The sequence below is a fragment of the Rhea pennata genome, chromosome 7 (assembly GCF_028389875.1).
Source record: "Rhea pennata isolate bPtePen1 chromosome 7, bPtePen1.pri, whole genome shotgun sequence".
Lineage (NCBI taxonomy): Eukaryota > Metazoa > Chordata > Aves > Rheiformes > Rheidae > Rhea > Rhea pennata.
Window position 1 is genome coordinate 39,647,170 of NC_084669.1, and position 26,167 is coordinate 39,673,336.

At 39.1% G+C, this 26,167-nt stretch overlaps 1 protein-coding gene across 1 annotated transcript in view; it reads left to right on the forward strand.

Moving 5' to 3' along the window:
* The window catches only part of PTEN (phosphatase and tensin homolog), a 49,538-nt gene that overhangs the window by 14,030 nt on the left and 9,341 nt on the right, over positions 1–26,167 (forward strand). The window contains exons 2-7 of the mRNA XM_062580254.1: positions 1,106–1,190; positions 4,855–4,899; positions 9,955–9,998; positions 13,290–13,528; positions 19,046–19,187; positions 21,512–21,678. Coding sequence (XP_062436238.1) covers positions 1,106–1,190; positions 4,855–4,899; positions 9,955–9,998; positions 13,290–13,528; positions 19,046–19,187; positions 21,512–21,678 — 722 coding nt within the window. The remainder of the gene's footprint in view (positions 1–1,105; positions 1,191–4,854; positions 4,900–9,954; positions 9,999–13,289; positions 13,529–19,045; positions 19,188–21,511; positions 21,679–26,167) is intronic.

Here is a 26,167-nt window from a genome sequence, read left to right on the forward strand (position 1 = left end):
TTTGCTTTTCAGTGAAGCTGCTTCACTACCCTGCCTTTTTCCAGTAGTCTTTAAAACTGGATGTTTTCTTTTTTTGAGCTCTGTTGGGGGAAAAATATCAATGTGTCGTGACACCGCCAGGAAAAGAAGTACTAATCGTTATCTGGGAATTAATTGTGCCTTCCTCGCCACATCTGCTCAGAACTTAAACTTTTAATTTTCTTATTTGGCCTTTTTTCTTTCTGCAAAGAGGTGCTGTTGCTAAGTTCTCTACCTTGGGTTATATTGCTTTATGTTGTGTGAAATACAAGTAGTTCAGAACAAATCATTAGAAATTTTGGGTGGAAATAGGGAATTCTTAAATAAGTTCTATAATCATTTTCAGAGTCTCTAAGTTCCCGCTTACGGACATGTCATATATTTAGGCATTCGGAGCTACCTTAGTAGCTGCTGTGATGGTCCAGTATGTAGAAATCATGAAAGTGGTAAAAGCATTATCATTTGTATAACGTTGCCAGGGCTTGCATGCCTGAAATACAGATTTGCTGTTTGTTTTGCTGTTGTGTGTGGCATACATATTTTGGGATCATCTGGGGTTTTTACCTAGCTTTTTATTTTGGAAAGTTTTGCAATTCAGTCACATAAGACTTTATTAACTGCAATGGGAATTTATTTTATTATGCCACTCAGAAACTGTAGATAAAGACTGGTATTTATCAGATAAGCTGTTCTAGCGAGATGGTGTATGAGGCAAATGGACTATCTGTTTCTGCTTCTCTGGTGGATTGCTTTCCTAGTTGACGTTAGCATTGACTGTCCAGCAGCGCATGCTTCTAAAAAGTTATCGGCTCTTAAATTGCAAGGAGGTTTCTGTTACAGCAACCATGATCAAAACACTAGTTTTTGGAAAGTTGTCCTACCGATGATTTTTCCCATTTTTTTTCTCAACATTTATTGGAAAGTTCCCTTTGTACATAAAGCTGAATTGAGCATGTATGGGAGTTGCTCTGAGCTGTTGCTCTGGCTTTGAAATAGGAGTATATAAACTTACTTTATTGATGTTCGTTTTATACTATTGTAGTAATTCCACCTATTTTATAAATGTTTCCATAACTTGCATATTCAGATATTTATCCAAACATAATTGCTATGGGTTTTCCGGCAGAGAGGCTTGAAGGAGTATACCGGAACAACATCGATGATGTAGTAAGGTAAGACTTTCTTTTTGTTTTTCTTAACTTATTTGTGTAAGTCTTAGGTAGCTTTTTCTGTGCTCATTTACATTCTGCCAAGAAAAAATGTGTGATCTGACTCTTAGAAACGGCAAAGTTTATTCCTCATAGATGCACAGCCTTGCTGTCTTGTTGGAAGCAACAGAAATGGTATTTTCAAGGATTTTAGCCCCGGCTGCTGTTCTGTGTTGATTTCAAATTCATTTAATCTGCTTTTTCAAGCGAAACTTTGACCTCAGCCAGTTGTGTTGGAGTAATGGCAGGTTCTTTGGTTTTAGAAGGATGTGAGTCTGAGGCTCTGTTCTCCATACAGTATTGAGAGTTTCCTTAGATACCTGATGACACTTCAGAATACGTATTTGCCCGTATCCTTTCTTATTCAATTGATAAACTTAGCGCTTGAATAAGTTAATTAGGTTTTAAAGTAGTAAAGGGGGCTTAAGGGCTTCTGCAACTGGCTGTGTTTTAAAAATGGTGGAAAGGAGAAGAATCAGCTGAAATTCCTTATTGTTGGCATTTCATAGTACGTTTTGTCAAAACCTGTGGTTTTGTTTTTAAACTTCGAATTATCTACTCTGATATACTGGATACGACTTAGGGAGGTGTGCTGAGCAATTTAAGAGCATAGTTCTAATTTGTTTACTTAACGTCCTACCTGGAACGTGTAGCACGAGGGATTCCATTAAAAATTAAATACCGAGAGGAAGAAGCTGCCAAGTGCTAGTGTTTTGAGGATCCTAAGTTTGTGTTTTCAAGTCATCTGTGATGCTTTTGAGAACTCGGCCATTAGAGCTTCAGGAGCTCTTGAAGCGACTTGGTTTTGGGGGTTGGGGGATGCTGCAGTAGGGGTGTGATTATGCAGTTAGAAATGGCCGTAGCTGGGCAAGAAAATGCTGTTCCTGAGTTTGAGATGCCGCAAAGACTTGCCTCTAATCACTGTGAGGCAGAATTAGCTATGCTCGCGTTATACTGGCAGTTAGTTTTCATCCAGCTTCGTACTCAAGTGAGTTAAGACTGCTCGTCAGTTCCTGCAGTTTGAGGAATTGTAACCTTCGCCTGTGAATAAGTAATCTGGAGGCTGTGACTTCCTTAAGCAGCTGCAGATAGATTCAGATGAGTCTGAGAGGGTTTCATTTTTGCCTGTTTAACCGTCGTGACGAAGCTTGCTGTCCGAAAGTAGTACCAAAAATGTCAGAGTCTGGATTTGACCACATTTGCAGCAGTGACCTTCTAACACTGCAGGAAAGAGAAGTTACTTTTCCAGAACTGGTCATCTCCATGAGCTCCAGCGTAGCAATCTGTAAATGTTCTGGCAGAGTGCCTACATTTCCGCTGGGATTGTCAGTGAGGGCACGAACTCATCTTTTAACTGCGGGATTGGTGCTGTTTGAAACAGGTTATGCACAAGATAAGCTTCAGCTGTCCTTTTGGGATAGCAAAGGGCTGTCCCAGAAACTCAGATTATCTACCCAACTTTCTTTACTGGCTGTCAGAATGATTTTTGGTTTTGTTCTTTTTTTTTTTTTTTCTTCCATTAATGACCTGGGCATTGCACTTACTATTTGATACTAGCGGTCGCTGGTGGACACCACCGTCAGCAATTGTCAGAGCCACAGGCTGGAGCTGGACCAGGAATGGTTTCTAGGTTTGCTGCAGAGGAGAAGAATCCAAGCAGGGAGCCTGTGATTTGGCCTGGATGGGAAGTTTTGATTTATTATATAGTCTTAACCAAATGAATAATGTGCAGTAGGTGTTTTGAAGGCCCTTCTCAGTGCGAAGTATTGATTTAAGTTGCTCGTATATGAAGGAAAAGACTTTTTCTTGGTTTTCCTGGTCAAGTGTGTAATATAATATGTAAATTGGGCTTTTGAAAGGGAACTATTACACATTGTTTTCAAGTTGCCCATAAACAATCAAAATGGTCGAAAGAAACATTTGTCTTTCTGAGCAATAGTCTAAGAGTGTTATCAACCAAAAAGAACAGATGAAGAGGTGTAAATTAAGTAGCTATAGGGATCTGGACACTAAAGTTGTGTAAGTGTTGTCCCGTGTTTTAAAACCCCAAAACACACAAAACAAAGTTGTGCTGCATTCTGCCTGTTTGTGCTAACCAGCAGGCCTTCATCTGCTTTCATAGTGTTTTTATTGTTGAACTGGAATTTTTTTGAAGAGGAAGCGGAAAAGCTTTGGAGCGGAAATTCAGTGTGTTTGGAGTCTGGAGCCCTCAGTTCTGAGCCATGGGGCTATGCCAGCGAACTCTTTCTGAAATAGCTGCTGTCCAAATAAAGTTGATGGTACTGTTTTATCAGAGGTATAGTCTTGCCTGCTGGTTGTCTTCTGTTACTTGTACTTTGAGAGGTTTTGTGTGGAGTTCGGTCCTTGGAGAAACACTTGTGTGAGAATTCATACTTAGTTTTGTGGATATCCTTGGCAGAAGCGCAGAGAGGGGATTTTCTTCGCTCTCCAACATGCTTTAAACAAGTGGGAACATCTCTTGGGATAAATTGCCATGTCCCCTATGCTCCTTAATCTCTCTGTCTGCCAACAGGGGCACCAGGGGTAGCTGCGAAATATTTTTGCGGATGAAATTGGAGTCTCATGTTTGGGACTGCATGAGGAGCATTCACATCTGTTCTTATTTTAATGCATCGATTTAACCACGGAGTTCTTCTAGGTTCTTCTGGAATATTATGACTGATAACCAGAGCTTGTTTTGCTTGAGCTTTCCAGGATTTTAGCAGCTAGTGTTTCTTTTCAATTTGAACAGCATGTTCTGTCATGGCTAATTAAATTCCTTCTGGCTGATGTGCCGATACACACTGTTGATGATGTTAAGTGTAAACATTTGTATGTTATTTCTTCTAGAACATTGCCAGGTGACACATCATATATAATCATGGCAATTTTGATGAATCATGTTTGCAGTTTGGCTCTCGGAGGCTTCTGTATGGGAAGTTTTTGTTGCAAAGTTGGCATAAAAATGCAATGAGTACAAGTGTGAAAAAGTGGAGTGGTCTCGCTCATTCTTTCTGAACCCAGAATATTGCTTGGCGCTTAGATTTCAGTGGCTAATAACGGTTCTTAAAAAGCTGTTTTTAAAAGTAAATGGATGTGGTCATTCTAACTCACTGCTGGTGTGTTAGCAGCATATATATATATATATATATATATATGTATTCACATATATGTGTGTGTATATATATATATAAGTAATTTTAATGGCTTTCTTCGTCAGAAATACCACTGTGGTAAAATATTTTGCACAGATGATTAAATTGGAAGTAACTGTTTACAAATACTTCATGTAATCGATGACCTGCTTTAAAAATAAACAGCCCTGTCTCAGCTTAATGTATTGATATGCAGATCTTTTATAAAAGCAACACAGATTGCACACAGTAAACATCTCAATTGTAGATCAGATCTTGGTCTTCTCAGTTGCATAAGTAGTCTTATTCATGCTAATGGCATGTTTGTAGCAGCAAGGTTTGCAGCATGATGCCTCCTTGACTTTGAGGTGCTGCAGGGCCAGCTGGAAGTTGGGATGCAAAACTGCCGATGTTGAATGGTATTTTAATGATGCTGTGAAGGAAGGTTGCTCTTGCAATGTATATTAATATATTCTTTTTTTCTTCTTTTTAAGGTTTTTGGATTCAAAGCATAAAAACCATTACAAGATATACAATCTGTAAGTATGTTCTTCTAGCTGCACTTTCCAAAATAATTCTAAAAATGACTTACGAGTGAAAGTGGCTTGGTCCTGTACTGAAGCAGAGTTAGGGATGTTTTGCAGATTTCGTAAAAACAATTAAGCCTGATTGAGAGCACTGTTACTTCATTTAGTGAAGCTGAGTAAGGTTAAATGAAACGCTGGCGTATATTCATGTTACTTGAACGCCTTTAAATGACTTGGCATCTAGCCCATCTAGAGCTTGTACCATGTGATGAAAAAGCGGAAAGTAATTCACAGCAGGCTTTCTGTTAATGTATTAATGTCTTCAGTGAAGAAATTGCCAAATGAGAGTTTTCTGTTTCTTTTGTAGTTTTTTGTAAAACTGTATCGGTACCCAGGTCCTTTGCTTCTGTTCTGTGTTGTCTGTGCTTATTGCTTTGAATAACCTATTGCGCCCATGAGTAGCTTTATGGTTTCCCACTTTTATAAGTGTCCTGTTTTTCTCTGCAAATTCAGTTATGCAGAAAACTGCTCTCCTTAAATGAGAGGGAAATTTTTTGTTCCTTGGTTGTTTTAATACATTATTGTAGCCAAACTTTTTTTTGTACTAAATGATTTATTGATGTCAGCTGATACTGAAGGGTAGGTTTAGTGTATTTTTTTTTCTCCTCATTTTGCTAAAAAGCTAAGTGTAAGATTTATTGATTCTCTGAACTGTTAAGGCTTTTTAGTAAATTAATTGCTAAATATCTTCAATTAATAGAAAAATTACTGTAGTATGGAAGTACAAGAAATATTTTGTGGTGTAATCTGCGATATTTTTAAAAAGTATTTAAATATGCTTCTAAGTAAAAGAATCATGCATCAGCAAATCTGTTTGAAGTGATATTAGAAACTGAGAAAGGGAATTTTGGTTTAAAAATTGTAAAAAGTTGTCTGAAAAGACTGGAGTGGGAGGTGACAGACAAGCATTTGTAACCAAAATATTCATTCATATTAAGCAATTTTGAGCCATATCAAAATCAAAAACTTTAATATGGCTCAATAACAAAAGCACCTTCTCCAGCCTAGAAACTGTCCCCAGAAAACTTTTCAATATAGCCTTTCAATAAATGGTATCTTGGTGGCGTTCCTGAGTGCAAAGGGTAATATTTCCTGGAATAGCTGGAGTCTTCTGGAGCTCACTCGGAGAGATCTACCATGTGTAACACAATGTTGTGCTAGTCCTTCCCTAAAGGCTCTTTACAGGTTTTTCTGGGATTAGGGCATAATGTGGAATAGCGTAGATATAACTTAATTTCCTCCTGCTTCTTAGGGCCGGGTTCAGCCGCTGGTTTCAGTGAAGTGTGACTCTGATATCGCTTACGAGATCAGAGATTGCTGAGATGCTTGCTACTGAGCTTGTCATTTGAAATCAGCTCAGAAGGTGACAGGTAAAAACAGGGAAGCAAAAGCAACAGGTTACTGTGTGTTGACTTCTGAAGTCTGTCAGAAAGTAAGAGTTTGATGAAACTTCTCTGCCTCTTAGTGGCTACTGAAAAAAGGGGGAGCAGTGTTGAAAGGTTTCTGCTTTGCTGTCTTCTAGCAACCTCATTTTGCTTTAATAAACAATTTTAAAAACATAATTCTACAGAGTGACAGCTTTGGTCTTCTTAAATGAAAAGAGCTGAGATGTGACAAATGCTTTTTGGTTTTACGTTGTTGATGCACGTTTTTCAACTGTGCGAAGAGCTTGTTCAGGTGTGTCAGAGCGTTTTGTCTTCAAGTTCTTTAGGTAAAAATTTCAATTTATTCTTTTCAGTTTTCAGTGCAAGAAATGCCCTCTTCTACAGCATCAATTTTACTTGCGTCTGACTTAACACAATCTCAGGGGGAACGTCCCAAAATTTGTATATTAACAGATTTTCCACAGGAGACAATATACTACTAAAGCATAGGTTTTTTGTTTTTTCCTTTCCTCCCCAAAAGAAGGATCGCTTGAAAGCAAAAATTCAAATTATTATTCCATAGGTCGGAAAGCATGATTTATAAACTTTGTTTCTCCAGCTAGAGAGCTCAGGCTACCTCTTTATCCCTATACATGCAAAATTTGTACACATGAGGTAAATAAATGCCAATAGGTGAATTGGTGCAATTTTTGATCATGAGATGAGAAGAAATTACAACCTTGTGATACTTTAAAGAACAGCAGCTCTTTAGATCAAGCTGATCTTTTGCAAATAATCAAGTCCTCCTGTGTGTTTAAAAGGAGGAGGTAGGCGTTCATAGGGCGTAGGTTATGTGATTATATTATTCAAAACTATCAAACACTGACCAGGGGTTGGAGTTCCCTTAAGGTAGTTTTTATATGAAGTTTGTAATAATGTGTCTATTGAACTGTTTAATTTAAAAGGATTTAGAGATGTTTTTCTCAGCTGGTGCTTAAATGATGTCAGTAATGCCTTGTCCTAACATCTTGGCATTTAACTTTCTAGTGAATGTTTGAGCCTGTAATTTCATTTTGTTCCTCATTTAAGTTCTTGTCGTTTGTGCCTTAAACCCTTTGCTCTTTCTCTGTATTCTTTCGTGTTTTAACATGTTCTTTCGCTGCCATCTTTTAACCTCATGTAGCCCCAAATTGGGTTCTTCATTGCAATTGCCACTTCTCTGTCTTCTCGAGTACGCTTCTTTACCTTTTGTACAGTCAGGTGTTTAAAGGAAGGACCTGTAATGAACAGTGAGAATTTTTTTTTTTGTGCACATGCTTTGTATATCTGTGCGCTTGTGGGGTTGGGCTTTGGCACAGGCTGCTGTCTTGTCCTTAGCCTTTAGTCCTGCCAGCAGTGAGACTGTGGTTATAATCAGAAAGTCATCCAGCTGGCAACAGTTAAGATTTGAGTTGCTTTAAACTTGCTCATAATTCCTGCTCACAGGTTACAAGAATCTCAGAGGGAAAGAAAAAAAAATCAAGTTTCATTTAGAGATTTAATTGTGTAACAAATGCTTTTGAAGTGCTAAGTGAGGGAAACACGTATCACCCAAAGTGTGTGTCAGTGGGATCTCTAATATAGATCTACATGTGTTTTAGGTAATGAGATGAATTTATGACAGGGTATTTTGTACAGCAATGTTTGGGATATTTGCCTTGTTTTGTGTAGAGATCCCATTTGAAGGTGTAAAGTGTAGTGTGGAGATGTTCTACGCTCAGTTTCTGTCTCTGGTATCAACAAAACTATCTCTTATCCTTTACGGTATTGCAGTTGCTACTCTCTGAAACTTCAAAATTTGTAGACCTAGATGTGTAAACTTTTATGCTTTGAGGAGTTTCATCTCTTACCATTCCTTTGAACTGCTTGTTTCTTTAACAGGAGGAAGGGAACTTTGTTGAAGAGCACAGTTGGATAAGATGCTTTGTGTTACCTGCTTTGCTTCCTAGCAGCTCAACTTCCAAAGTTCAAATGCTGACTAGCTTATAGCAGTCCTTGCCCAGCATGGCTGATGGCTTTTCCAGGTGTGGTGACTACTTATCTTGGGTGTATGCACCCTATCTAATCTTTTTTCTTGAAGACTGAAGTGCAGGTGCTTTTTTGAGTTCCATCTGCGAGCTCAACCTGTGCTGTATCACTCCTGATTCACAAAAATTATCAGTGATGTGATCAGAGCTATAAATACTGATTCTGACCAGACTTTTTCATGACAAAGGCTGGAATGGAGGTAGCTCTGGAATTCAGAGAAAGGAAATCACAGAGCGCATGAGCAATCCTAGAGGATCAGCTTTTTTCTCTGGTGTGTGAGTTTGGACAAAGCTGGGTGCAGTGTGAGTGTGGCTTTAGTTATGTGGAACAGTCATGAAAATAGACTTCTAAAAGCTTGCGTATCTGAAAGTGTCAATTAAGCCCTATATGGCCCCAAAGACTGTGGTCATAACATACTACATTAAGAAAAGATAACTTGATACCAGTCCTGAAACTGGTGTGGATATTTCAAGCCTATGATAATTGTAGGTCATAATCGGAGCAGAAGACTTAGATGTGTTTTGTTTATTGAAATTATTTCCAATCATTTTTGTTTTCCAATTTAGAGTCATACTGTTTTGAGGAAGAATTATTTTCTCTTTCTTTTCTGAACTGCATTTTCATTTGCATTGTGTAGGGACACATCATCTTTCCTGGAGAGAGCAGCTGAAAGATGACAGAGGCCCTCCTGTTCTTGGCTTCTTTACCCCTATCTTCCCAGCACCTGATCTAGATACTTTCCTTAAAACATACCATTTTGGCTGTATTGGAACCCTACTGATTTTTATGCCTGGTTCCTGAAGCTTGTACATGAGTAACACGGTGTGTTTTGCTTTGCTGTTAGCTAGCTACAGTGAGTCTCTTATGGGATGGCAAGATAGACTTTGCAACTCTAGAGTCTTCAGCAATGTGCCTGTTCCCAGAATCTGTGCGCGGGAAACGTGCTGAGTGGCCTTTTTTTTTTTTTTTTTTTTTTTGGACTTGACCTAATTTCGAGAACATATGCCACACTGGAGAGAGCACTATCACAGTTGCTGTTTGATGCAAGGGATATTCTTCATTATATTACTTGGTGATACCTGTCAGTTACCTGTAGTGGTCGATGTTGTTTTTGAGGTCTGTTGACGCGTGGTTTGAGCTTGGAGTCAATTGGAAGAAGGTCACAGCCATATACTCTTTATGCGCTTTTGTGGGAGCGTACTCCAGTTTGGGTGGCAGGAGTAACGCTATTCTGTTCAAAATTTATATTGCATTGCATTGCATTGATTGCATTAATATCTATATTGAGATCCACACTGACTAAAAAATACTGATGGATCACAGTTATCATAGGGTAAGTAAATATTTTCCAATAGGATCACTGTTACTACTGAGCAGTTAAATGCATCTGCGACAAAATAGTTTGATTTCTGTAACTTCTAGCATTGTTTTAAATCATAATGGTGAAAGGAATGTGGGGAATTTTTTTATATTAATCTGTATGTTTCAAGGTGTGACAGATATTGGAAGTGCCTAAGAGACTTGTCCTGAACTCTCATCTCTTTTTTTTTTTTTTTTTTTTTTTTCTTCTTTTTAGATGTGCTGAAAGACATTATGACACCGCCAAATTTAACTGCAGAGGTATGTTTGCGCTGTCTAGTATGTGTTTTCATCTCTACATTTTTCAATTTTTGAATGAAGGAATAAGTAAAGCTGCTACATAGTAATGTAGGAGAGTTGAGGGTGATGAACGGTGTGAAATAACTTTTGATTTGTTAGAGAAACTTGCTGCATGCTTGATACTTTCTTAAAAAGTATGATTTTGGCAGTTAACTAATAGGGCAATGAAAGTCAACTGATTTCAAGAATTGTTGCAGAATAGGCTACATGGAGGTCTTTGTTTAATTTGATGGACAAGCTTACTGTAAAATTTAGCTGTGAAGTTTAGGGGAAAGCCCCTTTTTATGCAGTAGTATCAATTGGGATAAAGATGAAGAATGCTGTTAAGCCACTGTCACAGTTCATATAAGCTTTTTGAAGATCTGGAACAGATCTTCAGCTGCTTTAAAAAAAAAATCCCCATATGATGCCTCTTTGAAATACATTGGTTCTTGTAGTATTAACTTCTCAGGTAGTAAGTACAGACTTATCTTTATTCTTTGTGCAGAGGAACATCTCTGTGCCTAAGCTTTTGCAGTTCCTCTTGATATCATACTTTAAAATGGGAGGGTAGGTAAGGAGTACTTGTGCATATGCTCTGGAGTAATTTAGAGGAGATGAATAAATTTTGGCTTTACCAATTAATACTAGGTGATAGCAAGGGCTCAGCTTTCTTTTCTTTCTTTCTTTTCTTTCTTTTCTCTCTTTTCTTTTTCTTTCTTTTTTTTTTTTTTTAAGTCCTTCTGGTTGTAAAGAGAGTAGTGTTTACATGACCAAAATGTAATTGATTGCTTTACTGTCTGAATATAGAGGGACTGAAATTTTCATTTTAAGTCATCTTCACTCCTGATATGCTCTTATGATGTTGAATGGCAGTGTCCTGAAACCCTGCTCAATGTACACAAGCCAGAAAAAAAGTATTTTAAGATCTACTTGAGCAATTCTTTGGGTAAGAGGAGAAAAGGTATAAATGAAAAGGACAAGCCTCTAACATCATGTCCAGAATGTATGCTTGCTTTAATTTATGCTTTCTATTATGGAGATGCTCAGATTCCTTTACTGTCAATCGCATCCCAAAATGTTGTTTCTTTGACAGAACCTTTCACAGTTCCTCTGTGTAAGGCAACACAGTTGTAGGAAGCTACATATTTCATTTTTCCTTTTCATCCCCAAATTAGTTACCTTAGATAACCAAATTTGTGACTTAGAACTTCTCTTTCCTTAGCAGAAGAGCAGTTGTACTTAAAATCTTCTGAAGTGAATTAATTTCCAGGGTTCTCCTCATTTGTATGCTTAACATGAAACCCCATAGTAGTTCAGTATTCAACTAGAGATTCTTGCATCAAATTCAAAACCAGACACTGAAAGGTCTTCATTCTCTTTGGACGGTAGCTGTCTGACTAAGGCTTGTTTAGTTTCTGAAGTACTTCCACGTTGGAAATTGGCCTCTGATTTGCTACTTTTTTTTTTTTTTTTAATGTGCTTTGAGACTTTTCTTGCAGTTTCTAGGAGGTTTGAGAGAGGAGTCAGAGCAGTTTCCCTTGCTGTATGCCTCAGTGTAAGGAACCTTAATCCATGCAGTACCTCTCTCCTCTAAGCTCAAGACTGTGCAGCTTAATGTTTCCCAAGATTGCTTGCTCAGTTTTAGTCCCTCTGCATCATCGCAGGGAATCCATTTTACAGGCTCCTCATTTGCTCTTTGCAGAAGGTCCTGCAAGGTTTGACTGGGAGGGCATCTTCAACAAGCTGTTACTAGGATTTTTCAGACTGTTCTTCCATGACTGCTTTGCATCAACTCCTCCCAGGAACCTTACTGGAAGTAATGAAGGTAGAATCAAAGTGATATATATGCAAATTTGGAGCACTTCCTGAATAGTTTCTTTTCTGAGCAGTTTAAGTAAACTCCTCTTTCCTCTACATCTATTGCAAAAAGTGAAGTCTGTGTAACTTGACATAGAGTGATCATTTTGGGAGTCCTAGGATCTTCCATGTGGAAGAATTATTAGGGTATACTCATATTCGTTAATCTTTTCTTTAACGAAGATTGTTCACTCTGTCAGGCTTCCCTTTTTGGTCTCCTAGGAGATGAAGTGGACGGTCCCTACTGTGAGTGAATAAACTGTCCTTGCAGTTCCCTCCAGAAGGCTTCAGACTTCTGCTACAGTGATTTAGCAGTTCCATAACTTCATCTCTCACTTCTGCTCTTTTAAGTCCTTGGGGATTCATCAAAAGGAGCCTTGCGTGTATGACAAGAGAGTAGTGCTTATGAAACAAATACAAACACTTGCCAAAAAAATGAAATGTATTCATTTTTAGACCAGAAAAGGAAATGGTGTTTCTAGCTGAGAGTACATTTAAATGAACCAGACTTAAAACTTCTGGTTCTTATAAGATCCCTAGGCTGTCGGTCAAGAATTGGGGCATGTACTTTGTGTAATGCGATTCCCTTAAGCAGACAAATATAACTTTATATAATACTGTCAGTCAGTGTGGTTTTAACTGGCACTTTATTTGATGTATCAGGCAGAGATTTGTTTTTGTGTGCTTCTGTCTGCTTATATTTTTTATTCTTTTTTGCCTTTTTTGAATTTTCCTTTTATTTCTTGCATACTACCTTGAAATTCTTTACAACTCTAGATGGAAACTGTGTGTGTGTGCATATATTAAAAAAAAAGACAACTTCATTAGGTGGTTTGACATTTAAAGCCTAGAGGTACTGCAGGTGTCTCACATGAGATTCTTATTCTGATTACTTTAAGTATGTAATTTACTGTTTCTTTTCAAAATTTGAGAAAATTTTGAGAGTTTGTCCCCAGTGTTGAGCCAACTATGCTTAGAATTTTTGCAGAGAAATTCCTGTTGTCTGATCAGTGAGTGAGGTGTTGTCCTGTTTTCTCCGAGCAAGTTTCAACTGCTGCTAGAGTAATGTATTTTCACAAGGCTATTTTTTGTGACAATACACCCTTAAATTCCAGAAAACCCATGATGTAAAATACGGAGCATATGCTACTCATTTCTGTACTGCTGTGTAAAATAGGCTCTTCACGTAGCAGCATGCTTGCTTATTTATTACTAGAGGAATGTCTGTGATGCATTTAATATGCAGTGCATTGCTGAATAACCATGGATTCAAAACATTTAGATATCTATATGATAGATGAGTAGTATTTAGAATGTTATTTTTTTTGCATGCTTGTCACAACGTTGACTGTCTAGTTGAGCTTGCCAGAATACTCTTCTGAGATTTTGATAAGCTATTTCTTTCCATTGCAGTTGCACAGTACCCTTTTGAAGACCACAACCCACCACAGCTAGAGCTTATCAAACCTTTTTGCGAAGATCTTGACCAATGGCTAAGTGAAGATGACAATCATGTTGCAGCAATCCACTGTAAAGCTGGAAAGGGACGAACTGGTGTAATGATATGTGCATATTTGTTACATCGAGGCAAATTTTTAAAGGCTCAAGAAGCCCTAGATTTCTATGGGGAAGTAAGGACCAGAGACAAGAAGGTGAGTGATTCTGTTCTCCAGAGTGTATCTTTATGCTTTTTATAGTTGAGGTGAATTTGAATGGTCAAACTCATTAAGAAGTGCTTTCATTAGTTGTGATATATGGTTTGATTTAGCTTTAACATTATTGGATCAGTGCAGTTTTTCTAAACTAAAAAGCTTTAAGCAGCAGTAGCAATTAATCACAATACTGAAATTGTGTTTTTTTTCTCTCTCATGTTCAAGAAGGTCTGGACAGTATATTTACCCAGAAACACTAGTCTGCCTTTTAAAGGGCATTCTGCTTTGTTTTGCATCAAATGGGTGGTTGTTGAGTGAACTTTCTCATTCAGCATTTTCAGCCCAAATAAGAGGATTATTCTAGCTTGTTTTGCCTGAATGGAAGAGCTGTTCAGATCCTCAGGTTCTCTAACTTCTGTGGTGTTGTTACGAGATGCTTAGTCATTTAGGTGCTTGTTACAACTGAATATCCCTTCCAGAAGAGTATATCCAGTCTGTCATGGGACTCCCCTTTTCAGTAAAAGGGTAGTTAAGCCCATACATTGGCTGCCTCAGAGCCTAGTTTATGAGATGCTGTTGTTTAATTTCTTGTGCTTGCATCTCAGGAGAAGAAATAGGAAGATCACATTTCAGAGAAATGATGCTAATGGCTACAAGAACTTTCGATTAAGACCTTGTCGGCAGTAAGGACAGACTTAGCAGTAACTGTATGTTGAACCTTTTTGGCACGACTAAGTCTTGTTAATGGGAACTGAACTGACTTATTTCAAGTCCTCTCTAGGTGTATTGAAGTGTGCCTTTGAAGGTCGTTTCAGCAAGCTTCCCCGCTCATCTTCCGTCAGTTCTTTTTATACATTGTTAGAGCAGCCTAGGGGGATCATCCCCACAGGCCAATTTCAGCCTGTTCAAGTACAGAGCATGCTGAGTTCCTGTAATATTTGCATAAAGTGTTAATTTCACAGTGTGTAGACCTCTAATAAGTAGAGTTTTGTGTTCGAAGGCTCTTGAGAGTAGAGGTAACACATAAGGAATTACAGAATTTAGCCGTTGATTTATTAGAAAGTGTAAATAAATTTTTAGTTTGCTCTCTTTATACAATGGAGCTGTTATTCCGTACACTGTATAGAAGGTAATTATGGTGTAGTATGGGAAAGGAGACAATGTCAAGGTTTCCCACCAAAACTTAGTGGGTTTTTGTAAGAGTGCATGATAGTGAATAGAAATGAGCTATATGATGAATAAACAGTGTAGATTGCTATTACTTATACAGAGTATCTAGTAGGCTAGGAAGAATGTCACAAAAATTACATAACAAAGATGTGAAGCATTCTGTGCCTCAGTTTCCCTTTTGTAAAGAGGGTAGTATTTCTTTGCATGAGTTTTTTGAGGATATGGTCATCTAGGTGTTCACTAATACCCTAGTGGTACCTCCAGCATGTTTAGGGTGACAGCAGCTTTAGTAAACAGGAATAGTGGGAACCTTGTTTAGCTTCTCTGTAAATACTGTCTGTAACCAACCACTTTGTTTTGGTTTCAATGTCTCTTCTGTAAAAGTTGATTTTTCCATATCCACTTAACTTGGTTATCTTTATTTGGACAACAGACAGTATGTGATATACGTGATCTTAGTATTTATAAACAGGTATTCCAGTATGGATCTTGGAAGGTTTTTTTTTTTCTTCCCTTTTGACCCGTATTTCAGTATTATATCTCAGGTGCTGCTCTCAGGTTTGGCTTTACCACACCTTTATATCACTTGACGTCCTGAAAGCAAAGTAAAGGAGGCACCCAGAGACAAGTAAATGCATTTTTTTTCCTTTTGTTCCTGGATCAAGATAAGCATGATTAAGGATAACTGTCTTTAATTAGATACCAAAATTTGCTTTGTTTAAAGCCATCTCAAGGTGCACAGCTTGTGAGCAGCTGCTTGGAACAGTAGAACTAAAGCGCATATTGTGCTCCATCCCTATTGCCATTAACGTGCGTGGCAAATTGGTTCTCAGGAGAATTTAGTGCAAGCAGGCAGGAAGTATGAGTCTGATTGCAAGAGGAAGTATGACTAATTGGTCAAGAGGAGAACCTCAACTACTTCTATAGCAAGCATTTCCCAAACGCCTGATGGGAGAAGAGGCCTTTGCAGTATCGAGTGAGAGCTGTTGTATGTTAGACTGACAGTTCCTGGATAGTCTTTTAATGTGCTACTGTCTATGTCCTAAAGAAAGTAGCGGAGGAATAAGACATTCTCCAAACTGAGTCTAGAAGTCTATTTTTGATGAATAAGTGATTTCTTCCCCCCCCCCCCCAGCTGCCTCTTCTCAACTTCTGTAGCTCTCACAGAGGCAATGGGAACCCTCAAAAAAAGATGCAAGTACTTTATCTTTTTCAGAAGAAGGGACTGGGAAAAATTAGAAGGTACTGGCTGAAATATTGCGAGTATCAGTCACCAGTTCATGAGCAGAACAGGACTTGTTGTTATTTTCCCTTTGAACAGAGGGAAACAAACTGTTTTCTGAAATTTGGTGTACAGTCAGTTTTCAGAGCTGAGGAAAGGGTAAATTCAAAGAAAATAAAATGCAAAATCTTCCAAAAAAATTGTTCCATCCACTTTTTTGAAATTGCTAGCCTATCGCCTGTTTTTCCCTGAACATTAGGACTATCCTATACAAATACTACTGTGATGACGAAGACTGGCAAAGTGCCTTTCTATGGCTGGAGAACGATTTTATTCACACTGTCACCTTAAATTGATTTATGGCGGAGGGTTAGTCTTGGAAGGAAATGTCTTGTGATCTGCCTCTCAAAGAAACTGTTCAAACCCCTGAGTCGGAGATGATCCGTTTGAGACTTTTGTATTGTATTTTAGAAATGACTCTTAATGGTGGTGACAGCAGCAGCTGAATGGAACTGAACAGGAAATTAATACAGATTATTTTCTGCAAGGAAGTCTCAAAATGACTCTTTCAACAGGGTCAAAATCCAATGTCTGATGTGTCAGAGCTGGTGGGTTTTGATCCCTGTTTGTTGGACATCCTCAGGTGACAATCCCTGTTAAACCTGATGCCATAAACTTAACCTGAGGCTGCGGCTCTAGCATTGCTCTCGTAGGTCGGCACTTCAGTAATACAAATGTGGGAATGCTACTTCCAAAAATGTTTGTTCATAATACTGCTTGTATGGTGAGAGGAGGACTATGAGCAGCACCTGACAGTTCTTTTATGATGGGCACTCAGCTCAGCAGTCAACCCTGAAACTCTGGCACGGGGACCGGAATAAGTTATTATGTCCATTTAAAAATGATGAGGGCTGTAGTGAGGAAATGCAAGCTTCCCAAGGAGGAAATATTTAAAGTGTTTTCTCGTTCTTTGTTCTTCCTCGAGTAAAAGTGAGGATTCAGTTGTACCTCTCTGTGTATTACCTTGTTATAAAAAGTCTTTGAAATCAGCCCTTTGAAGAACGAAGATCTTTCTATTCCACTTTAATGTAGCTCACTGCTTGGGATTCCTAGGTCTCTTGGGAGTAAAAACTATATGGGTGGAGGGATAAAATTACCCTTCCAGCTGTGCTTTGGAGATCATGTGTCACTTTACGTAACCACATACGTGAATGTTTTCCCTTCATTCTCATCCCAACCCTGGTTGCCTTGGTAAGGTTTGCTGGAGTTTATCTATGTGACACATTTGGAACAGAGAAACTATGGACGGAGAAGAGTATTTTCTCTACCTGTATGACTACCTATCTCTACCTGTATGAAAGTCTATATGACTTTCTCTACCTGTGTGCCTCTATCCATATGACTGTCGTGGTTGGCAGCATTGGCTGCTCTCAGGCTGAGGTTGTCTCAGTTGTGAAAGTAACTTTATTTTCTAATAAAGAAAACTTTAAAGCTCCCTTAAGAAATGGGTCTGATAACTGCTGAGATGACATCTGAACCAAAAAAACGTCAGCTTGAAGGCTACTTAAGAAATTTGTTGTGCAAGTCGTGTAGGGAAAAGTCTTCTGTGTAATTTAGAAGCAGCTGAAATGGTAAGAAGACATCATTATCAATATTTTTTAAATAAATGCAAGAAGGCATTCAACCAAATTTTTCTCATGTGTAGACTTGATACTTATTAAATTAAAGTATGTTGGCTGTTTGGAGCTTATGGCTGCTGTAAGGTGAAGCAGATATTAGAAGAGAAGGCTTACAGAAATACTGTATTCTAGAAATGCGACCAATATGTTTGCAGATTTATATATGAAAGCCTTTCACTATCTCCAGTTTATTGCCATTTCACACTTTGTTTTAATGTGAAAGTATACCTACTGATTCTGCGAGTACATTGTATGAGCTGCTGTAAACCATATAACACATTTTCTGGGGAATAAAATGATTTTTTTTTCCCCCATATTTTGTCAGTTTCTCAGAGATAGTATTTTCAGGAGAACTTTAAAACTATTCCTGCACTTGAAGTTGAAATTGGTTTAAAATAGTAATAAAAATGTTCTTTGGTTATACATTTTCACAGCAACTGTTGACTTCAGAGTTGTAATTCAATAGAAAAGGCCTTCATATAACAATTTGGCCTATGAGGCTGCACGTTAATGCAGCTTTCCACTTTGGATTTTTTTTTTTTTTTTTTTTTTTTTTTTTTTGTAAAACACTTCAGAGGTACGTTTGGTAATAGAAAATAGTGTGTTGCTTGGCCACAGTGGTATTAGCAAGCAGAACTGGAATCTTTTGATTTCAGATGTTGTAGAAGCATGCTTGTGGCATCGGTGCTTTAGTGCAAGGGGTCTGCTACTAAAAGTGCTACTGGAGGGACGCTGACTCGCTTCCCGGGCCCTCCCCATCCCTCAGAAACAGTGTCATGATACCATCTTCTTCATGACCCTCAAAGCCCCTGAGATGTGGAGGAGAGAAGTCTGCATTCTTTACCTTGTCACTTGGCTGTGAAGAGATACGTACAAAAAAATAAGTGGAAAACCAGTGTTCTGCTTTGTCTGCTGTCAGGACGTGGTAGTTGCCTGGTGTTATGCAGTGCACGTAAACAGCTTCCTTCTTAAATATGTTGTCAGACAAGTAAAAGGGATGTGGAAACGTATGAGGAAAAAGGGGACACGTGCAGAGGCTGTCTCTGGGAGCCGTTTGCAGGTGGGTTATGATTTGGCTAATATCCTAATTGTGGCAGGCAGCAGTGCAGAAACCGTCACAGAGGGTCATCACACGTTACTCTACTGAAACCGCGTTGATGAGTCTCAGCACGGTAGCGTGCTGCCGTAGCTAGGTTAGAGAGCAGGCGAACGCTCTCCTCGTCACAGCCAGTTTGGATATTTTACCTTGTGCTCCGTTCTTTATGCTGCGTATACCTTGGCAGCAGCTATATTAAACCACGATGGGGTTTATTTTGTGCGCTTTAGCCACCTTTTTATCCTTGGTTTATTCATCCGTAGTTATGTTCTGAGCTACCAGGCGGAAGCTCGTTGACTGCTAATAAATGGTTTTGATTGCTTTTGAAGTTTGGTTTCCCCTTTGTTTAGGGAGTAACGATTCCCAGTCAGAGACGCTACGTGTATTACTATAGCTACCTGTTAAAGAATCACCTGGATTACAGACCAGTGGCACTGCTGTTTCACAAGATGATGTTTGAAACAATTCCCATGTTCAGCGGCGGAACTTGCAGTAAGTACCAAACACTCTTGCGCTCCCTTGTTTGCTCTTGCAGTGAAACAGTTTGGGCATTTGAACCTGCATTTAGTTACGGGACTGCTCGCACCTAGAGCGGCGTGTCGTTGCCTAAGGCCAACGGCTGCACGTAGAGCAGATGATGATACTTAAATACTTTTGGTTCTCAAATCTGCTGGGTTACTATGGTCTGTCCCCTTGCATCCTTCCAGGCATAGTAGCTTGAGGTCTGTCTCACTACAGTTTTGAATTGAGATATATTTAATGGTTCAAAGACTTAAAAAGAATGCCATGTGTATTTTTGGATATTTGCCACTTAATTCTTTTTTATACAAGTTTTTAAAAAAGCCTTTTTTTTTGATACAGGAACTCTTGTGAACCATGAATTGCTTAAAAACTTTTGTTTTATTGTGTGGCGTATTGACTTCAAATGCAGTAACATCATTCTTCCCATGATAGTTTAAAAAAAGTCAGTTGCACGGGGTACATATGTAATTACCTCTAGAATAAATTTCTCCTTAGACGGAGGCTTATTAAGTAGTATATACACATGTACATGATTAATTTGCTCATACAGTGTGTTAGCAAGGAACAGCATATTCTTTGCTACTCATTTATTAGTATGAGCAAGTATTTGCCTCTGTCCTTCTGTGGACTGCATTACAAAGCAGAATTACCTAGTGTTGCATGCTCATTTTCTGTTAGTGGATTTTTTTTTTATGCTTTTGTTATGGCTGCTGCAGCGTGCGGTTAATTCCAGTGCCTCCTGCAGCTTTGGTTGAAATTGCACTCTTCATGTTTTTGCAAGGCACTACTTGAACGTGTAACACGCACAAGAAACAACCAAACACCATGTTAGGCTAGCTGTATTTACAGGGAGCAACCTCTGCCAAGAAACCTCTGCCCCTAGGGTAGAGGTGTGCAGAGATTTCTGCAATTAACACTTACTTAATGTTTTGGATAAACTGCGATATGCTTGTGAAATCAAGCTACACTAGGTATGAGTTTAACTCACACGAGCATTGACTTGTGTGTCCAGACTGTGATGTTGGTATGTTAGCTTTATAGCAAGATGTTAGGACAAGCAGATATTTGATAAGCATGTGAAAAGACTTAAAAACTACCAAGTGGCACTCAGCACATGCATACTGCAATGCTTTACGTTTTGATGGAATTTTCAGTGACTTTCTGAACGCAAAACCAAATGACCTCTTATAACCTGCTCTCACTGTGCATCGACAGTGGTAGTAGTAAATTTACCAATGCAATGTGTTTAAATCCTACTTCTTGTCGTGTTCCTTCTGTTTTGAAAGTCAGTGGCTGAGCAGTCACATCTCTTGGGCGAAGAGAAGGGATAGCAGGGTTTCACAGCTCCGAGGATTTGCAAGGGATATGTAACAGCTTTAGAGAGTAGACTGTTAAGCAGTGTGCTACAGGTATGGTAGGTCTTGCCTTTCACAACTCTGCTGCGGTGGTTTCAAAGTGGCTTTGCAGCCTAAGGTAGGATATGGTTCAGCGGGTGTCGTCTAGAGAGCAGTGTAGATCTGATGTTAACTGAGAAATTAGGAGAAAATGTGGGAAGATTTCTTTTAATTAGGTGCCCATTTGAAAAACCAACTGTAATATTGCTGGTTTTCATGCTAGTTTGTTGGTAGTTTCCAAAAATAAAATCTGCTTAAGCTGCAGCAAAAACCTTTACCACTTTAGCAGTTACCCCTGAAGATTTAATTCTGGAAGTTGCACTGTGGCTGGCACTTTTTTTCTTTCCTACTGGTGGCAGAGATTACAGGACAGGCTAATGGGCTGTTTGTATAGTTGGTTGTCAGTGCTGATTGGTTTGTATATTAATGTTAAATTTTCCCTTGTTTCGTTTGTATAATGGTTCTGTTTGTGCAAGAGGAGAAATCAGCTTGTACTGATACGACCTCCCACTCTGCAATGCAAAGAAGAGAAGAAAGGGAGAACGAAACCCCTCAGCTGTGTCCATAATATAGAGATGAGAGGAATATGCAAGGAAAAGTCAAGAAGCTGTCACTTTATATATTCATTTTCTTAATATAGCTTTATTAAAAAGATGCAGCAACTTTTTAGGAATCCGGTAGTAGGCTGAGAGTATTGTTACAAAGTACAGAAATATGTTACGCTGTTTCCAGTAGTATCCAGTAAAGCTTTTTCTTGATGCATTGCAGTGCTTAATGCTGAATATACTTTTTTAACCTTTTCAAAATATTGTAGCTGATGGTTATGATTTTGAAACTAATACTGTGTTTTTGTCAGTTTAAGAAACTTCTTGTGAAGTGACACTCTGTTTTGCCATGCAGATCCTCAGTTTGTGGTGTACCAACTAAAGGTAAAGATATTCACCTCCTCTTCAGGACCCTCAAGACGTGAAGACAAGTATATGTACTTTGAATTCCCTCAACCTTTGCCGGTATGCGGTGATATCAAAGTGGAATTCTTCCACAAACAGAACAAGATGTTGAAAAAGGTTGGTTTTCTCATTCTTCTCAAAAGCACTGTAAAGCCAGCCCTGATGCAGGGCTGGGGTGTTGGTTATTTTTCAGTGATGTGTAATCACAGTGTTTAATTCTTTGACACCTAGTTTTCCCGAGTTGGCAGTCTATCACAAAATGAAAGCTGGATATTTTGAGATTCAGTGGGTTTAAGTACAAATGTTGGATAAAAATGATACTAGATATGTACTGCAGTAGTTAGGGTAGTAGTGAGTAATCTAATTGAGGAAGAAACATTCTCATCCTAAAAATAGACTTGCATACTGAGCAAGTTAACTCCAGATGTTTTCTTCACTACATTTTCTTAAAGTTTTAGCAGACACATAAGATCTTGATGTCTCTGTGCTGTTGGCTGATTTCTATCCATCTGTCAAATTTTGTTGAATCTTGGAGATAATTGAGTTCCTACGCACTTTGTGAAAATGTCTTTGCACTCTGTTCAGCCATCTCCTGGGTTCATATTGTAGCATTTCCCTAGCTGGAATGCCGTGACAGAGAATCCACGGAAGTGAAACTTCTATCCATGGCCTGATTGTGGGGAAAAAATGAATCTGGAAATTACTTTGGCACCAGAGTCATCAGTTCTTAAAGATGAATGCCTCATCATTGGATTTCATTAATTCTGGTGCTTGTGGAGCTAGTTTGCACCTACCTAAATGAAGCCTGAGGATGAAACCATATTGATTTGCATGTTAACTTTGTCACTTAATTCTGATCATTATAAATAGTTGTTCACTGCTTAATGGATGTTATAAAACTTAAGAGTATTCATGGATCAAGTCTTCTGCACAGATAAAACATAAAAATAACAAAACACTATAATGGATAAGGAGACAAACGTAAGTGTCTGAGAAGGTCATACAGTCTGTTATAACCATGTGTGCAGGCTGTACTTACTAGATGGGTCTATATACACATAGCCACTCTTTTGCTTTTGGGCCTCTTCAGTTACAAAATTGTTAACTAGTTTAATGATAAATTTTCATAGGCTGAAAATACACTCTTCCATTGTGTTTGTCATTTGCTGGTGCTTGTGAAAGCTTAAACCGTTTCTCAATGGGAATATTCTCTTTCTTTGTTAAATCAGATGTCTTAGTTGATCAGTACAGCTATGCAATCCACAGAACGTAGAATAGAGCATTTTTTACTGTCAACTTAAACTAGAATTCCTATTTTAAAGTCATTTAAATTTAGAACTTTAATGCATGTGAGTCAGTTTTGAGAAATGACTTTTACAAGAGCAACCAGATAAGCACTGTGTGCTAGACATGAGGGATGTAGGGAGGAGATGAAACAAAACCCAAACATCTGAGACAAGGTCCTGTTTCATCCAGTCTCTGTCCTATCTTAACTGGATATTTTGTAGTTTCTTTACTGTCTTCAGTAATACACAGTTTATGAACAGACTTCCTAGGAAATGTTCTGCTACCCTTCTTCCCTGTAAGCTCTGAGTGTCAATACAGAGTTCTGATGCTGTATCTCAGCCTTTAACACCATCAGTGAACTCCTGTATTCATTTTACCTCTGCGGAGAGCATTGAGTTCAATGCTAGCACAAACTCATTATCACAAATTGCCTTTGTCATTACATAAAAGTTTTGCGGTATAAATTTTGCCTTCAAGAATGCATCAAAACATTGGTGTAGAACTGTCTATGGAAAGCATGTAATTCTGCTGAAGTTTCATTTCAGCGTTGTATCAGCCATGGTTTTATTCCTTAAGAAACCTGATATTACTTGCTGAGGTTTTTTAATCTTTTTTTCCCCAAGTGCCCTAAATATTTTGATCTATGAATTACAGATATTGTGGAAATGCTCCTTTTCTCAGTCCTTTTGGACAGCTGGGGCTAGGAAACGCTGGATGGTGGAAGCTGTGCTTTGCACAGCTGCAAGCTTTTCTGCGAGAGAAAAGCTTTCCCTTCTCCAAAGAAAAAAAAACGTCTTTTGGAAGGCTAGGAGAAGCCACCTTGATAATCTGCTTCAAAAATCTGTTGAGTTGAATTCCTAATTGCCTTCAACTTTGTGTAAGAATTGATGCCAAAAGTAAGTAGGTATATGGTGTTGCACAAGTCTAGTAAGAAGATTTCTGTAAGCACTGGTGTCAGTGCAAACACAAATTCTAGGGCATCTGGGGCTGGAGCTGTGGTCCTGTCAGGTGTAAGCATTTTAGTTGTTAATTTTATGAGCCCACTACTGAGCTGTTAATATTGAGAATTAGTGAAATACTCTATATAATAGAATCATAGAATCAGTAAGGTTGGAAGGGATCTCTGAAGATCATCTAGTCCAACCCCCCTGCTCAGCAGGGCCACCTAGAGCATGTTAGACAGGGTTGCATCCAGATGGGCCTTGAATATCTCCAGAGAAGGAGACTCCACAACCTCTCTGGGCAACCTGTTCCAGTGCTCCATCACTTTCACAGCGAAGAAATTGCCCCTCACATTCAGGCAGAACTTGCTGTGCTTCAATTTCTGCCCATTGTTTCTTGTCCTGTCACACGGGACAATTGAAAAGAGTTTGTCCCCATCCCCTTGACACCCTTCCTTCAGGTACCTATACACATTGGTAAGATCCCCCTTCAGTCTTCTCTTCCTCAGGCTAAAGAGGCCCAGCTCTCGCAGCCGTTCCTCATAGAGCAGATGCTCCAGTCCTCTGATCATCTTTGTAGCCCTACACTGGACTCTCTCCAGTAGCTCTGTGTCTCTCTCATACTAGAGAGTCCAGAACTGGATGCAGTACTCAAGATGAGGCCTTACGAGGGCTGAGTAGAGGGGCAGGATCACCTCCCTTGACCTGCTGGCAACACCCCAGGAGACCATTGGCCTTCTTGGCCACAAGGGCACATTGCTGGCTCATAGTCAACTTGTCATCCACCAGCACTCCTAGGTCCTTCTCCACAGAGCTGCTCTCCAGAGGTCAGCCCCCAGCTTGTACTGGTGCCTAGGGTTATTTTTCCCTAGCTGCAGGACTCTGCACTTGCCCTTGTAGAACCTCAGGAGGTTCCTCTCCGCCCAGCTCTCCAGCCTGTCCAGGTCTCTCTGAATAGCAGCACAGCCCTCAGGTGTGTCAGCCACTCCTCCCAGCTTGTTATCATCAGCAAACTTGCTGAGGAGGCACTCCGTCGCCTCATCCAGGTCATTGATGAGTAAGTTGAACAGGATGGGACCCAGTACTGAGCCCTGGGGGACACCACTAGCCACAGACCTCCAACTAGACTCTGCACCACTGATGACGACCCTCTGAGCTCTGCTTTTCAGCCAGTTCTCAATCCACCTCACTGTCCACTCAACAACTGGTGTCTGATAACTTGGTTTGGCACCAGAGACACTTCTATCGTACAGTTCTTTTGACAACTTGTTAAGTGAAGTGACTGAGATGAGAAAAGGGCAAAGAGTGAATACTTGTGGAGGAAACCTGTCTTGGCTTAAATTTGAACACATTTATCTACACGAAGTGTTTCACATTGATTATGCCCCCTCTGACTCAGATAGCGAAATCTACCTTTTCTCTAGATAATCTCACTCTACACTGTCTTTAGTTAGAACCCACAGGGTGCCTTCCACTATGAAGCTTTCTCATCTTAAAGAAGATCACCTCGTTGGGGTGACCATCTAAGCTATGAGGAGTAGCTTAGTAAGAGTAACAGTACTTTTTTTTCTTTTCCTGAGATTCTGGCTTATTCACATGTTTATGGAATTTGGAACTATGGGTGTGTTGCCTGTTGCTGATTCTTGCTGTTTCAAGGTTTTCTGTTAGCAGATTTATAGGTAGCTGAACAAGCTTTCTTGCATGTATTTAGAGGCATTATATATCTACTACTCAGCATTTTAATTTCTTATAAGAAAACTAATCAAGAAAATAACATTAAACTAATTTTTGATCCTGTCTGGGCATCAGGCCTGGAGAATGGCTATATCTTGTCTCCAGAGATAAAGCTAACTTCCTTGTCTTCTTACTGGGTCTTTCTGGTGTTTGATACCACTGAACTCGGCTAAAGTTTTCTGGATTGGCTCACCTTCTGTATTTGCTTTCAGACTCTCTAGTCCTTTAAACAACAGTAGCGTTGTCTGCAGAGCTCTCTAGTATGGAGGCCCCTCTTCAGCTTTGATGAAGCTGTTCTTGGATAAAATTAGTTTGGATGAAATGAACTTGAATGCCCAAGTGACTTTGATGCTGTAATGTTAGGTGCTTATTGTAAAATTTAAAGCAGTCAAATCTCCTGTTTTGTTTAGTATAAGAACTTAATTTAAGCAAAGTCAGTGGCTGGTGAGAGCTAACCTCCATCAGAGAATTGTTAGTGCTGGTGAGATGATGTTAGAGTGGCTGTGTTGGTAAGGGGCTGATAATTTGTGTCACACGGCAGCAGCTAGCAAATCCACAGCTTTTGATCTTCTCTTGTCTAATAAATGACTGTTCTTGGGCCAATGTATTCTTGGGCTGCTTCTTCAGTGTGATGTAGCTGCTTC